Raw genomic sequence first — 15,976 nt, 5'->3', positions numbered from 1 at the left:
GTTTATAATGTAGAAACTTTCCCAAAACTATTTGTTTGAAATCACAAGTTGTCACTGCACAAGCTATTTTATATTATAAAATGCTTATCAAAGCTAAAGGATGTTTGCAACTTGGCATACTCTTAACTACTCAAATTTATAATTAATCTCATCAGAACCATTCAGCCATTATTGCTAATAATTGCATACTTGTAACAATTATTTCCTTGACTCATCTGAATAAGCTTTGTTCGCTCTAATTATGAATGATACATCCTTCTCATTTCTGGCATAAAGAATAAAAGCACCTAACTCCCAATTTTTTATTCCCCAAAATTCTATCCTGAGCTTCTTCAGCTAGAGGCCTAAGGATTTCAACGTTAAATTCAGCATGCCACCTGAGTTTCTGTTCTAATTGTTTTGACTGGAGCTGAGAAGGTTGAACATTGTAACCCAGCTAAAGCATGTTGACTTCTATTAACAGAATTCCTCTCTCTTTTATCTTGCCAGAAAAACTTGACTGATTAGGCATTGTTTAAAAATACTTAGAGGATCAAATAGCAATGCTTAGGTCTGTTCAAAAGACAGAAAGTGAGGAGCAAGTAGTGCTAAGGTAGTCAGGTAGTCTTGTTGTTGTTGATTTGGTGGAAGAGAATTTGAGTCTACACTGTAACTGCTCTAACTCATAGTACAGTGTATTTGCTTAACATTTTAATGAAATGTTAAGATGCTGTTTTATGAGCCAGAACTGAGAAATGCATTTATTTGAAAAACATGCTAGTCAGTACCCCTGTTGATTTCAGTTAGAGCACTTAAAGCTTTTATAATGAGATTTTACAAGATCAGGACTGACTAAAGGCTTATACAACTTTCATGTTCAGTTAATGAATGTCTAACCATCTGCTGTGTATGTTAGTGTTGAGGTGAACTTACTTTGCAATACACACTTTCTTGTCTTGTAGCATTTAATACGTAGCAGTGGAAAACTAATCCTTCTTGACAAGCTACTGATTCGTCTACGAGAACGTGGTAACAGAGTACTGATTTTCTCTCAGATGGTGAGGATGCTAGACATCCTAGCAGAGTATTTGAAGTATCGTCAGTTTCCCTTTCAGGTAAGAATTTTGCTGTTAGTAATCAAGAAGCCTTGATTTTTTACCATTTTGTCTTTAAAAAAGTATCCTTTTTGTAGAAAGATTTATGAAAGTTTAATTTTTCTGTACAGTAAAAGACTAGCAATTGCTGTATGCCTAATAGTATTTTGAAATTAAACTGATTAATTGGAAGTGTTACATTATTTTTATTCCTCCCCCCAACTGGTTTGGCAATTGAGAATTCAAGTTTCTCCGGATAGACTATAGTAGGAGTTCCTTTTTAACTGTATCATTCAATCTCTTTAGAGACTTGATGGATCAATAAAAGGGGAATTGAGGAAACAAGCCTTGGATCATTTTAATGCAGAAGGATCAGAGGTATGATATAAGTGGGTGGTTGTTGTTTTTTTAATCTACTGAACTTTATTTTTTTTCTTCTAGGAAATATAACAAATGTCACACAGAAACTGAAGACAGAATAAAGTGAGGGATGTATTAGGTTGAAATTCCATTGCTATTGCAGAGACTATAAGGTTTACAACCCATGCAACAAAAACAGAAAAAATCCTCAAAACCAACCAACCAAAAAAAACTTTTTAAAGCTAACAGGAGGTTCAATAGGAAACACAGAATTTATTTAAATGGTGTTTATAACTAATATAACTACATAGGTTTTTTTTAGATTTTTGTCAGTGCTCTTTAACAAAGCAATTTTAAGTGCTGTTCAGAAACTGAAGAATTTAATTTGTTGTGCAGGATGTAATCCTTCAATTTTTATCAGAGCACTGAACTTTAACACAAGTTTTTGACATCAAATACCTACTTAAGCAATGGGCAGAATTAAGTTGTTGTGTATCCTTGCATAAAGAAAAATATCTTGAATAGCTTTAAATCTGGCTTCTGTTATCTTCATTTTTTGCCTCTTATTTTCTTGCCATGGAAGAAACTGAAGAACTGATTTCTAACTATTATTTGTGTACCACTTAAAATTCCTGTTTTATTTAGGTTTCCTATTATGGAAGCCATTCCATACCTTTGATAATCTTAGGTCTTTTGTCCTATACTGACAGGGTTTTTCAGTGATAGAAGCATAGCATTTGTCTGTTGCTGCTGAACTTATGTTTCTGCTATGGTTGAGGAGGAAGGACTTCATTTCATAATATAAACTTCAGATATTTTTAAATACAGAAGTTAGTTCTGTTTTGAATTTCTAGTACAGATACATTTGCCTTTTTCTGGAATCCTTGTAGTTGTACTGTACAGTTTTTAAGATGAGGGGGGATCCAAATTTCACACGGTATTCAAGAATGAAGACAAACTATGAAGTTGCGCAGCAATAACATTGTTACCTGTTTTATTCTTTAGTTCTTTCCTAATAATAAATTTCATGCCTTTTTTTTTCTGCTAATACTGAGCTAAAGTATTCATGGAAATATTTACAACTCCAAGGACTCATTCCTTAGCATTAATGGCCTCTATTAGCTTTGACTATACTTAAAACTCAAATTTATTTCCTATTAATCTTTAGTTTCATATGGTTTTATTGCCTTTCTCATAAGATCCTTCTGTAGTCCCTTGTAGTTGACCCTGAATAACTCCATATCATCTGCAAGCTTTGTCACCTCATTACTCATCTTATTTTCATATTCTTTATGAATATGTTGAAGAGCATTGACCCCAGCAGAACATTTTCATTTTCTTTACAAAAAACAGATGGACTTGGGCACACATGAGGCTTTAACAATACGGGGTGATGGTGTATTTTTTGGCAGTGTTTTGCTTGGTTTTTTTCTCCCCAAGTGCCTTTTGTTCATCTTCTAGAGTGCTGCTTCCTTTAAACCATGGAGAAGCTGATAACTGTTCACAAGAGAAGCTGATATCAGTTTGCTTTATACTTATACAAGGTCTAGCTGGACTGGAGTTAATTGCCTTCATAGCAGCTCATATGATGCTGTGTTTTAGATTTGTGATTACAACAATGCTGGTCATTGTTTACATAGTATCAAGGCCTTCTCTGTTTCTCACTCTGCTCTTCCAGTGAATAGATTGGGTGGTGCACAAGAGGTTAGAAGGGGACATAACCAGGCAGATGGACTGAACTAACTAGAGATATTCCATGCCATATAACATAATGCTCAGCAATAAAAAAAGTAGAGGAAGGGATTTAGGGAGATAAGCCATCTTTTGCTTGGGAATTGGCTGGGCATCAGTTCTGCCTATGGGAAGGTGGCGAGAGGTTGCATTTGCATCACTTGTTCTGTTTTCTTTCTCTCTTTTTCCATTTCTCCTTTGCTTATTAAAGAATTTTTATCTTGACCTCCAAGTTTCCCTGCTTTCAATCTTCCTTTCTTCTTTCCCTGTCCCACTGGGGGTGCGGGCAAGAAGTGATTGTGTGGCTGCGTGATGCTTAACTGCCTATAAAAAATACTAGCTGGTCTAAAGAAAACAGTGGACTGATACTTGTTGAAGATGAAAGTGATCACCTGACTAATAGAGATGAAGAAAAAGTGGAGGCATTCCATGTGTTTTTAGCCTCAGTCTTCAATAATACTTATAGACCTTAGGCTGCCTGGTCCACTGAGTCAGAGGACCATGAGTGTGGAAACAGTGACTTTCCATTTGTAGACACTGAAATTGTGAGGGACCAGCTGTATCAGCTAAATGTTCATCAGTCCACGGGGCCTGATGGAATTCATCCCAGAGTACTAAATGAGCTAGAGGATGTTACAGCAGGACCTCTCTTGATCATCTACCAAATGTCTTGGGAGTCTGGGGAGGGCCCTGCTGACTGGAAGCTAGACAATGCTATTCCAATTTACAAAAACAGCATGAGAGACAACCCAGGGAACTACAGATGTGTTGTTAGTCTAGCCTCAGTACCTGGAAAAAATATGAAGATTATACTTGGGTGCTATTGCAAGGCATTTAAAGAACAATGCAATCATCAGGCACAGTCAATGTGGGTTCACAAAGGGAAAGTCCTGTTTAACTAATTTGATATCTTTCTATGATAAATGTCACTTGCCTAGTGGATGAAAGGAAGGCAGTGGATGTAGTTTTTCTTGATTTCAGTAAGGCCATTGATACTGTCCCTCACAGCGTCCTTCTGGACAAGTTGTCCAACTGTGGGATGAGCAGGTTCACGGTGTGCTGGGTGAGGAACTGATGGAAGGGCAGAGCTCAAAGGTTTGTAGTGAATGGAGCTACATCTGCTTGGTGACTATTCACTATTGGTTTTCCTCAGGGTTCAATTCTAAAGCTAGTCAGTCCTGTTCAATATTTTTATCAATGATCTGGATGCAGGAGTTGAATGCACCATTAGCAAGTTTGCTGATGATACCAAACTGAGAGGGGCTGTTGGCTCTCTTGAGGGACAATAGGCCTTGCAGAGGGATTGAGATAGGTTGGAGCACCGGGCAACCATCAGTGGCATGAAATTTAACAAGTCCAAGTGCCAGATCCTGTACCTGGGACAGAGTCATGCTGGGCACAAGAATAGATTGGAAGAGGAGTGTCTGGAGAGCAGCCCTGCAGAAAGGGATCTGGGGATGCTGGTCAGCAGCAGGCTCAGTATAAGTCAACAGTGAGCCCTGGCAGCCAAGAGGACAAACCCCATCCAGGGGGGCATCAAACACAGTAGAACCAGTTGGTCAAAAGAGGCGATGATCCTGCTGTACTCAGTGCTGATGTGGCCTCACCTTGAGTACTGTGTGCAGTTGTGGTCCCCACAACTTAAGCAGGATGTGAAAGTCCTTGAATGCATCCAGAGAAGGGCAACCAAGCTGGTGAAAGAGCTGGAAGGAATGTCCTGTGAGGAGCGGCTGAGGACACTGGGTTTGTCTAGTTTGGAGAAAAGGAAGCTGAGGGATCACCTCATGGCTCTCTACAGCTTCCTGAGGAGAAGTGGAGAGGGAGGTGCTGAGCTCTTCTCCCTGGGATCCAGTGACAGGACGCATGGGGATGATTCAAAGCTGGGGCAGGGGAGGTTCAGACTTGACAGTAGGAAGCATTTCATTACTGAGTGGGTGGTCAGACACTGGAACAGGCTTCCTAGAGAGGTGGTCGATGCCCCAAGCCTGTCAGTGTTCAAGAGGCATTCAGACAATGCCCTTAATAACATGCTTCAACTTTTGGTCAGCCCTGATGTGGTCAGGCAGTTGGACTTAATCATCGTTGTCGGTCTCTTCCAACTGAAATAGTCTAGTCTATTCTATTCAAATAGCAATCCACTGGCTCTAGACATGACAAACAACTTCTTCTATTACAAGTCTAACAAATGTTTATGATATACCTAAAGAAATATATGAGTTCATAGTCTGCACCACAGGGCATATAAAGAAGTGTCATATTGGTTCTTTGAGGGATATTATCACTTCCGGATAAAATCAGTTCCATGCTGGTTTAGCATGGAAGTGATTTTTTCCAAAAGAGTTGTAGCAAAAAACAATTAGTGACTGGCTTTGAAGTTGACAGCTTGATTAACCAATTAGAGTTAGATACACCTCTGGGCTACACAGGTTAAAAATCAGAAGAAATTCCAGGAAAACTCCTTTTTCTCCCGGCCCCAGAACAGGTAACAGGGCCAGCCCCACTCTGCCACGTGGTCCCCGGGGCCTGGCGGGCCAGCCATGCCCTGTCGCTGCAGCTGTCTCGGCCAGGGTGGGCCCGATGACTTCCAGGCAGAGGGAGGGGAGAAGAGTATGTCCTGTCCCGACTGAGCCCAGGCCCAAGTGGCTGCTAACATCTGCCGATCGCAGCCAGGCCGAGCCCCTCCCTCCTCCAGCAGCTGCAGGGCAGAGGAAAGGGGGGGAAGCCCAGCCACATGAGACATCCTGGCTCCAGCCCCAGCACAGCCTGAATCTACCACCTTTGGCCATCTCCCGGGGAAGAACCAGTATACCCTCTGAAGACCTGGGAGAATGTTAGCTCTTTCCTTACACAGATGAAACTTACAAAGCACTAACCTTTCTCTGAGTGAGAGAACAGCCAGAGTAGGAGACATGTAAAGAGACAATATGAAGATATTGGGGTTTGTTAAAGAAAAAGTGGCATCTTAGATGGGGACATGGAGAAGATGCCTTGGTTTTTGGGCTGAAAGTCTTTTGTGAGCCGTGGTAACAGACTGTAATATGCTAGAATATTCCTTTAAACTGGAAAATATGGATTGGGGAGATGATGAGAGTATTCAGACTGTAGATAGGAGCAAAGGTATTTGTGATGGACTAAGTAAATATTGAAATAGCTGTGATCTAATGGAGAACTTTGAACAGAGGAAGATAGAAAGTTATATGAAGCCCTCTGCTCTCAGAGTAAAAGAAGACCTCTGTTTCTTGAGATGGAGAAGATTTTAGAGATAGTAAAGAAAACCCTTTGCTTTTGGAACTGTTAATCTTTAAAAATGACACCTCAGTGAATTCCATGGCCCATATACAACCATGGGAAAGGATGCATCATATGGGAGGGATTTCACAACTGCAGATTTCCCCAGGTGACTGCTTTTGTGAGAGTTGAGAGTCACAAGCGGACTGTTCTTTCTTGTGGAAAGTTACCATAACAGACCAAAAGAGACTTCTCTCTCTAAATGGACTGATGAAAGACTATTTTATAAGTGGTACTGACCTAGAGTTACAAGTTTTGTCTTTATACATTGTCTGTGAGAAAGAAAAGAAGCTGTTGGGGGAGAAGAAAAGTGTTTTAAAAGTTTTATTCTGATTCTTATTAATTTTTTCTCTCTTATAGTTTTGTTAATAAACCTGTCTTTATACCTTTTAAGTTTGAGCCTGCTTTGTTTTTCTCGTAATCCTATCTCACAGCAGAAAGAGAGTAAATGATTCCGGTAGACACTCAAACCACTACACTAATTTTGAGAAACAGGAATTGGCGAACGTGAAACCACTACAAGCTAATATATATAAAGCTATTTCTTCTTTTATAATTCCAGGACTTCTGCTTTTTGCTGTCCACCAGAGCTGGAGGATTAGGTATAAACTTAGCATCTGCTGACACTGTGGTTATATTTGATTCTGATTGGAATCCACAGAATGATCTGCAGGCGCAGGCTAGAGCTCATAGGATTGGACAGAAGAAACAGGTACATGCGCTTGTCTTTTAAGTACCAAACCTGAAGGAGGAATTCATTATGTTAGCCATTAGCTATCTGTCTGGCCCATCATAGTCCTCATGTATTTTGAGAATAACTAATACTTGCTAAAAATATCTAAAAATGTTAATATTCTTGATTTGCCTTTTAAATGTTTTTTTAAAATCTCCCTATACAGAGAGATAGCACAGCAGCTGTAGGATATGGATGGGTAGGAGAGTAGTTGTGGACTTTTCTCACATTCATTGGCATTGTGTCATTCTAGAAAGTAACTGCTGTACTTTAGGCACATCCATTTTGCTTTGTTTAATACTTTGTAGTTCTCTTTGGGTTTCTTTCTTGCAGCATACCTCAAGTAGTAATCAGACAACACATTTCCTTGTAGCCATGCTTGTGCTTAATCATAGAAGTTTAAAGAGGAGAGGTCTAAGAATTTATTTTTTTAATATAATTTCTATAGAGACTGTAATAACATGATTGACTGGTTTCATATATGCAATACTACTTCAATAAGATTGAGAAGATTTGTAATCATGGCTAATATTTCTCCCTGTTGTTGCTCAAGGGTTTTTTGTTAACTTCATCTGAGTATTTTTTCATGGGTAATTTGTAAGCAGGTAAATAAAACCTTTTTTTGTAATATACATAGGTTAATATTTATCGACTAGTCACAAAAGCATCAGTAGAAGAAGATATTCTTGAAAGAGCCAAGAAAAAGATGGTGTTAGATCACTTAGTAATTCAGAGAATGGACACTACGGGGAAAACTGTACTACATACAGGCTCTACTCCCTCGAGGTATATTTGCTTATTTTTTCATATTACCTTATGCTTAAGTATACCTAACTATTTGAGTAAAAATGCAAGTCATTTCACTTGGTTAATAAAAGGCAAAAAATATGTGGTAAGGAGTTATGTAAGTAAAGACTGCAAAGTATATTGTCCATGTCATTTATTTTTTTGCATATTAAAACTAGTTATTATTTAAGACAAAAGGAAATTTGACTCATGGTTATAGTAAATTGAAACAGTTCACTAAGATAAAGTGTTTGTCTGAAACTTTCTGTATTTCAGCTCAACACCTTTTAATAAGGAAGAGTTATCAGCAATTTTGAAGTTTGGTGCTGAGGAACTTTTTAAAGAACCTGAAGGGGAAGAAGAGGAGCCCCAGGTAAATGGAACAGTGCATCTATACTTGATGGACAGAGAAACACATGAATTGTTTAGTTGTAAAGAGAAACTTCTATTTCAGGAAATGGATATAGATGAAATCCTGAAGAGGGCTGAAACTCGAGAAAATGAACCAGGTCCACTGACTGTAGGAGATGAGTTGCTTTCACAGTTCAAGGTATTGCTCTGTTTCCTCCCTCTTTCCTTTATTAATGCTATTTTTTGTTCTTCTTCACCTATTTATCTTTTCTTTATTCCTACATCATTCACACATCATGTGATGGGTGAGCAACTGGCTCATGGGTTGGGCAAAAAGGATTATAGTGAATGAGGTGACATCAGACTGGGAACCTGTCACTAGTGGGGTTCCACAAAGCTCCATCTTAGGCCCTGTGCTCTCCAACATCTTCATAAATGACTTGAATACAGGACTTGAAGGGATACTGTCCTAGGGTGACTTTATGATGCTTGTATCCCCAATTGTCTGTTCTGTTTGTGCTGTATATTGAGTTCTGTGCCTTTAAGACTGGTAAGTACATTTGCAGATGATGCAAAATTGGGAGGAGATGTTGACCCCCTCAAAGGCAGAGACCTCAAGAAATTAGAGAAATGAGCAATCACCAACCATATGAAGTTTAACAAGGACAAATGCCAGATTCTGCACTTGGGATGGAGCAACCCTGGATGTATGGACAGACTGGGGAATGAGGGGCTGGAAAGCAGCACCACGGAAAGGGACCTGTATCACCGCGAGCCTAGCTGATAAGGACACACTCAGGAGACAGAGGTCTGGGTTCAGAGAGCAGCAGGGCAGGAGGGCCAGAGCCTGAGAGCCCAAGAGCTCCAGTTTATTTACAAAACTCAGTTTTATACATTTCCTATGGGGCCTGTGGATTGGAGGATGGAATTTCACTTCTCAATCCACATTGGTCAAGCCAACTGTCAATCACTTCTCCCACCTAGAAATATGTAAACAATGAAAGACAGTTAGCAAGACATGGCCAGTGTTTATAGTAAGGAGCGTGAGAAGCTGCACACTTCTGCTTTAGTATAGAACGCTTGGGAAACTGGGAAGAATCATGGCAACAGACCTGGATCTCCTGGTTGACAGCAAGTTCAATATGAGTCAGCAGTGCCCTGGCAGCCAGGAGAGCCAACTGTGTCCTGGGGGGAATCAAGCCCGGCATCGCCAGCCAGGCAAGGGAGGTGATTGTCCCGCTCTGCTCTGCACTGCTACAGCCTCACCTTGAGTATTGTGTGCAGTTTTGGGTGTCACAATATAAAAAAGACATTAAGCTATTAAAGAGCATCCAAAGGAGTGCCACAAGGATGGTGAAGGGCCTTGAGGGGAAGCCTTATGAGGAGCAGCTGAGGTCACTTGGCTTGTTCAGCCTGGAGGAGACTGAGGGGAACCTCATTGCAGTCTTCAACATCCTCACAAAGGGACATGGAGGCACTGATCTCTTCTTCCTGGTGACCAGTGACAGGACTTGAGGAAACAGCATGGAGCTAAGTCAGAGGAGGTTTAGGCTGGGTATAAGAAAAAGGTTCTTCACCCAGGGGATGGTTGGGCACTGGAACAGGCTCCCCAGGGAAGTGGTCACAGCACTAAGCCTGACTGAGTTCAAGAAGTGTTTGGACAATGCTCTTGGGCACATGGTGTGACTCTTGGGGTGTTCTGTGCAGAGCCAGGAGTTGAACTCTGGTCCCTGTGGGTCCTGTCTAACTCAGCATATTCTGTGATTCTGTGAAATGTGTGAAACAGTGAGTTAGGTCTTTGGCATGCAATGTCTATTCACCTATACAGGTGTTGTGGTTTGACACTGGCCCAATGCCTTTTCCTCCCTCATCCTATCTCACAGCAAGAAAGATATTTAGATCACTACAGTAAATTTAGTAAACAGAAACAGAGGTGAATGTGAAACCACTACAGCCAGGCACCCATGAGAGTCGCTCGCTCACCCTTCCCTGCCACAGCTGGGTAGAGGAGAGAAAAAAAAATTAATGAAAGATTAATGAGTTGAGATGAGGACCAGGAGAAAACACTTCAAGGGCAAAACAGGCTCAACTTAAGGTTGCAAAGTGAATTTATTACTAACAGAATCCAAGGAGGATAATGAGAAGTAAAACAAGTCCTTAAAACACCTTTTTTCCTCCCACCCCCTCCCTCCTTCCCACCAACAGCACAGGGAGACAGGGCGTAGGGATTTTGGTCAGTTCATCACCCAAAATTTTCTTCTGCTACTCCAGAAGAGGAGTCCTTCCACTGTGAGACCATGGGGTCCCACCCACAGAAGACAGTTCTCCATGAACTTCTCCAGCATGGGTCCACTTTCACAAGCAGCAGTCCTACCACACCTGCTGCAACATGAATTCCCCCCACGGGCAGACAGTTCTCCTAAAACTGCTGTGACATGGGTCTCTCTTTCCATGGGGTGCAGTCCTCCAAGGATAGGCTGCTCCAGCCTGGAAGCAAGGGTCCTCTTTCTCCACTGGCTCTTCCACTGGATCACAGCCTCCTCCAGGCATCCACCCACTCTGGCATGGGCACCTCTCCCACAGGCTGCAGGTGGATCTCTGCATCCCCCGTGGATCCCTATGGGCTGCAGAGGGACAGCTGCTTCACCATGGTCTTCACCACAGCCTGCAGAGGGATCTCAGCTTTGGTGCCTGGAGCACCTCTGCCCCCTCCTTCTCTACTGACTTTGGTGCTGCCATGTTGTTTTGCCTCACATGTTCTCACCTCCTCCTTTTCTCTGACTAGACAGAAAAACTGTGTGCACTTTGTTTTGATTTTCTTCTTAAATTAGTTATCACAGAGGTGTTACCAACCTCTCTCATTGGCCCAGCTTTGGTCAGCAGCATGTCCATCTTCAGAGCCATCAGGGATTGGCTCTGCTGGACATGGTGGAAGCTTCCAGCAGCTTCTCACAGAAGCCACCTCTGTGGCCCCCCCAAAGAAAAAACAAACTGGCCATGCAAAACCAATACAACAGGGTAATTACTGCCAGTGCAAGCATGTAAAATACATAATATATTTTGCTAACAAAATAAGAAAGGTATTTACAAATACATTAGTCCTTGATTTAATTGTTAGCATACTGGGGAGAGCTGTTTTTAATTTAATACTTTAATGTTGTTAAGCACCTTTAGTACTTCTTAAAACAAAGAATGAAATTTGTATTTCTTAGTTGATGACTTGTAAAATCTTTTTTCAGCCCCCATGTAAACATGAATGCCAGATATGCTTAACTGGATAATACTTAAAATATTGAGTAATTGTGGATGGTGAGGTATTTTTGTTGGTTGGGACTGTTTTTCTTTGTTTTTGTGGATCTTTTTGTTGTTTAAGTTTGGTGTGGTTTTGTTTGGTTTTGTTTAAATCAGGGCAGGACTTCTTTAGATCAGTAGCATAGTAAATAATTTTTATGCTAATCATTCATTTGCAATGTACTGTGATTTCTACAGTTTACTAATGTTTAGTTCTACATTATTATACTTTCACATTAACTCTAACATATAGTTAGACTTGATCTCAGTTTTGAAGGAATTTAAACAACAATCACAGCTATTGGGTATACATTTCACAGTGTTTTTATAGTACTCAACTTGTAAAAGAAGAAAAATATTCTTATCTTTATATTCAGCCATGTTGTATGCAGTGTGTGTGTTTCATTTTTGAAAATATTTTCATTAGAGACAGTCCTTCGTGAAGCATTTTATATGTGTACATTTTGTGTATATACAAACAAATAAAATGTGTCATTCTGAACTAAGTTTTCCTAATATATTACTTACTGGCTCTTTGAATAAGTAAAAGCATGTATTGATTTGGTGAAAATACTTATCTTCCAATATCTAAGGTGGCTAACTTTTCAAATATGGATGAAGATGACATTGAGTTGGAACCAGAACAAAATTTAAGAAACTGGGAAGAAATCATTCCAGAAGTCCAGCGGCGACGAATAGAAGAGGAGGAAAGACAAAAAGAACTTGAAGAAATATATATGCTGCCAAGGATGAGAAACTGTGCAAAACAGGTATCCCTGGGTTTTGACTAACTACCTGATTTTGTTGTTGTTATTATTGGGGTTTTTTATTGCACTTGTTTTGGCTTGTACTTTTGGGTTGGGTGGTTTTCATGTGTGGCACCCACACACACCCCCCCTCATTTTTGACAGGCTAGATAACATATTAATAAAATGTTTAGTCATGTAGCTTTGAACTACTAAATCTGAAATTACAGATCAGCTTTAATGGAAGTGAAGGGAAACGCAGTAGGAGGAGAAGATATTCTGGATCTGATAGTGACTCAGTCTCAGAAAGAAAACGACCAAAAAAACGTGGAAGACCACGAACTATTCCTCGAGAAAATATTAAAGGATTTAGTGATGCAGAGATTAGGCGGTAAGATGTGGGGGGGACATGCATGTTTAAAGGGACAAAACATTTTTTTGTTATTTTAGAGTTTGAAAATATGGAAACTAGTCTATTTTGCGTTTAGTTAAAATTTTTATTCTAGGCATTTAAGACTACTCTTGAGTAGTTTGGAGTGCTGACATAAGGAATTGTTATGTGCAGAATTTCAACCTATTTTGGTGAGGAATAACTTGAGTTCAAAAAATGTTCTACAAAAAGGTTCAGTGAGTTTTGTTTTTTTAAATTTCTTGCCATTATAATTGTGTTAATGTTATATGATGCATTTTAAAACTAAAAAAAAAAATATTTCGATAAGTTGTGGTTTAACCTTAGTAGCCAGCTAAGCACCACTTAGCAGCAAGCTAAGCTTGCTCAGTCTCTTCCGGAGGGATTGAGGAGCAAATCAGAAGGGTAAAAATGAGAAAACTTGTAGGTTGAGATAAAGACAGTGTAATGGGGAAAGCAAAAGCCACATGCACAAGAAAAGCAAAACAAGGAATTCATGCACCACTTCCCACTAGCAAGCATTTACCCATTTCCTGGAAAGCAAGGCTTCACCATGTGTAACAGTTACTTGGGAAGACAGATACCATAACACCAAACATCCCCTATTCCTCCTTCTACACAGTTTTTATTGCCAAGCATGACATCATATGGTCTGGAATAACCCTTTGGTCAGTTGGAGTTAGCTGTCCCAGCTGTGTCCCCTCTCAACTTCTTGTGCACCCCCAGCCTACTCACTGGTGAGGTGGTGTGAGAAGCAGCAAAGGCCTTGATGCTGTGAAAACACTGTTAAGCAAGAGCTGAAATATTAGCATGTTATCAACGCTGCTTTGGTCACAAATCGAAAACATACTAGCAGATATGGTGCTCTGAAGAAAATTACCTTTATCTCAGCAAAACCCAGTACATAAGTGAATCTGTACAGCTGGTCTCGCAATATTTGATGCTAAAAATACTTCTTTGCAAGAAGTAGAAAATGTTTTGCTTTACTTTGGTTTGTGAAATGCTACTTTGCTTCTGTAATTTAAGTATTCATTTTTCTCTAAAATGCTGTACAGCTTCTAAAATATTTTTGATTATATAAATAACCTTTAAGAGCCTTGCTTCCTTTTCATTTTATCTAATAAATAATGGTTTGCTGCTTTTGTCAAGGGTATTCTTGTGCTTGCATCCTTTATCTTTCATGTTATGTTTTCCTAAGTCTTAAAATCACCTTAAAATTGCAGCTAGCTTCTCTTTATTATGAGACCTAACATATTATCTGAATTCTCAATTTGCTATAAATCCACATTGGATTTTTATGATTAGACACATAACATTGCTGAATTCTTTGTCTTGTGGAACTAATTAGTAAAGAAACATTTAAAATAAATTGTATTTTCTATTGTTTTATTTATATCATTAAAACAAATAGAACTGTGGTTTTAAATGTGGGTTGTCTTCATATAGTAAGCCATCCTAGTCTCTCTAGTTCTTATTCTCTTTGCATTGTCCACATAGCCTTGTACTAAGACTTTACACATGCATTTTTAAAACCAATGTAATTAAGCACACATTTTTAACTGCAAAATTATTTTCTGTTATTAGGTTTATAAAGAGTTACAAGAAATTTGGTGGCCCACTTGAAAGGTAAACTAATTTGCTTATATTTGTATAGCAATTTGGTACATTGTTTCCATTACAATTAAACAGTACACCAAGAAACCTTAGGTTGAAGAGGAAATAGTGTGCCTAGTCTTTTGCCTGTACTATGACATGAATTTATTTTTTTCCTTTCATCATATATGGTATGTAGACAGCCAGTTTGACAAATCTTTGCATTTTGCAAGACTGCTTACTTTTTCTTTATACTTAACCTACTATTCTGTTAATTCTGCATTAGTGACAGTCATTCAGGTTTTTTGTTTGATAAGTGAATAAAACCATACGCTTAATAATAGTTCCTTTTCTATTTAAAAGAATGTGTTGAAATGTAACTCAAAACTGCATAGATAGGATCCTTTATATTTCCCATTGTATAGTCCTTTATGTGAAATACCCTTTTTTATAGTTTCTGTATTCTTTTCTTTAGCTGCTTTTAACTGCATGGATTAAATTTTTATGCAGTATAGCAAGTGTGGATGAATGATAACTTACAGGATCACATATCTAGTTTCAAAATCTGAAGGAGTCTTTCATAATACTAAAGTTTTAGAGCTGTAAAAACATATTTGTTTTCTTCCAGGTTAGATGCTATAGCTAGAGATGCTGAGCTAGTTGATAAATCTGAGATAGACCTTAGACGTCTGGGAGAACTTGTACATAATGGATGCATTAAGGCTTTAAAGGACAATTCCTTTGGCCAAGAAAGAGCAGGTAAAGTGTGTTTGGGGGTGGGGGAGGGGAATAAAAAGTGTCAAAGAGATATGAATGATTCATGCACTCTGATTACAACAAAATTGTGTTAGGGGAAAGCATTAACAAAATGTTAGCATGCTAGGTGATTTAGAAAAAAGGATTTTAGTAAGAAGACTTTTTGGTTTTGTTTTTCTTCCCCCTTTCCCTGAGTGAGCTGTCATAGTAGGATACAATATGTTTTTGCTTTACCATGAAATTTAAAATTAATCTGCTACTATTAACTGCAAGACCTTCAGGTTCTAGAGTTTAATTAAAACATTAGGTTAAGAAAAATTAATTTGCTATAATTGAATGTCTGCTGCTATAGCATCAAACTTTCTTTTTTCTCTATTTTTGTCTATAAGATACACATAAAAGCTAAATATTTTAATAATTTGTTCCTTTATTTTAAGGAGGTAGATTTGGGAAAGTTAAAGGCCCAACATTCCGAATATCAGGAGTACAAGTGAATGCAAAGCTAGTTATTTCTCATGAAGAAGAGTTGGCACCATTGCACAGATCCATTCCTGCAGATCCAGAAGAAAGGAAAAGGTATTTTTTTTTCCTGAAGGAGCCCATAATGTAGAAAGTTATTCAAGGCTTTTATGAATATATTTAAGCAATCCAGACTGAGTACACTGGGACAGCCATGCCACTCCATTACCTCTAAGAACTGGCAGCAGAAATCTGCTCCACATCCTTTCTTTATTCTTTCTTCCCTCTCCTTAGAAGCCAGTATTTGCTTTGCCTTCTGAACTTTATTTATTAGGGACTGGGTTTGGTTACTCAATTATTCCAGGCTAGAAATTAGACTTGTTGGGGAACTGCTTTGTGT

The 15,976-nt window shown here is 39.1% G+C and overlaps 1 protein-coding gene across 3 annotated transcripts in view; it reads left to right on the top strand.

The window, feature by feature from the left end:
- The window catches only part of LOC134564904 (chromodomain-helicase-DNA-binding protein 1-like), a 129,512-nt gene that overhangs the window by 79,344 nt on the left and 34,192 nt on the right, over window positions 1-15,976 (top strand). For all 3 annotated transcript variants that reach the window (XM_063424190.1, XM_063424188.1, XM_063424189.1), the window contains 11 exons: window positions 942-1,094; window positions 1,380-1,451; window positions 7,015-7,164; window positions 7,823-7,971; window positions 8,248-8,344; window positions 8,426-8,521; window positions 12,207-12,383; window positions 12,590-12,750; window positions 14,353-14,394; window positions 14,990-15,120; window positions 15,555-15,693. In XM_063424190.1, the coding sequence (XP_063280260.1) occupies window positions 942-1,094; window positions 1,380-1,451; window positions 7,015-7,164; window positions 7,823-7,971; window positions 8,248-8,344; window positions 8,426-8,521; window positions 12,207-12,383; window positions 12,590-12,750; window positions 14,353-14,394; window positions 14,990-15,120; window positions 15,555-15,693 (1,367 nt within the window). The remainder of the gene's footprint in view (window positions 1-941; window positions 1,095-1,379; window positions 1,452-7,014; window positions 7,165-7,822; window positions 7,972-8,247; window positions 8,345-8,425; window positions 8,522-12,206; window positions 12,384-12,589; window positions 12,751-14,352; window positions 14,395-14,989; window positions 15,121-15,554; window positions 15,694-15,976) is intronic.

Source organism: Prinia subflava (assembly GCF_021018805.1).
Source record: "Prinia subflava isolate CZ2003 ecotype Zambia chromosome W unlocalized genomic scaffold, Cam_Psub_1.2 scaffold_22_NEW, whole genome shotgun sequence".
Lineage (NCBI taxonomy): Eukaryota > Metazoa > Chordata > Aves > Passeriformes > Cisticolidae > Prinia > Prinia subflava.
Note: the sequence above shows the minus strand (reverse complement) of the source record. Positions and strands in the feature narration are given on the sequence as shown.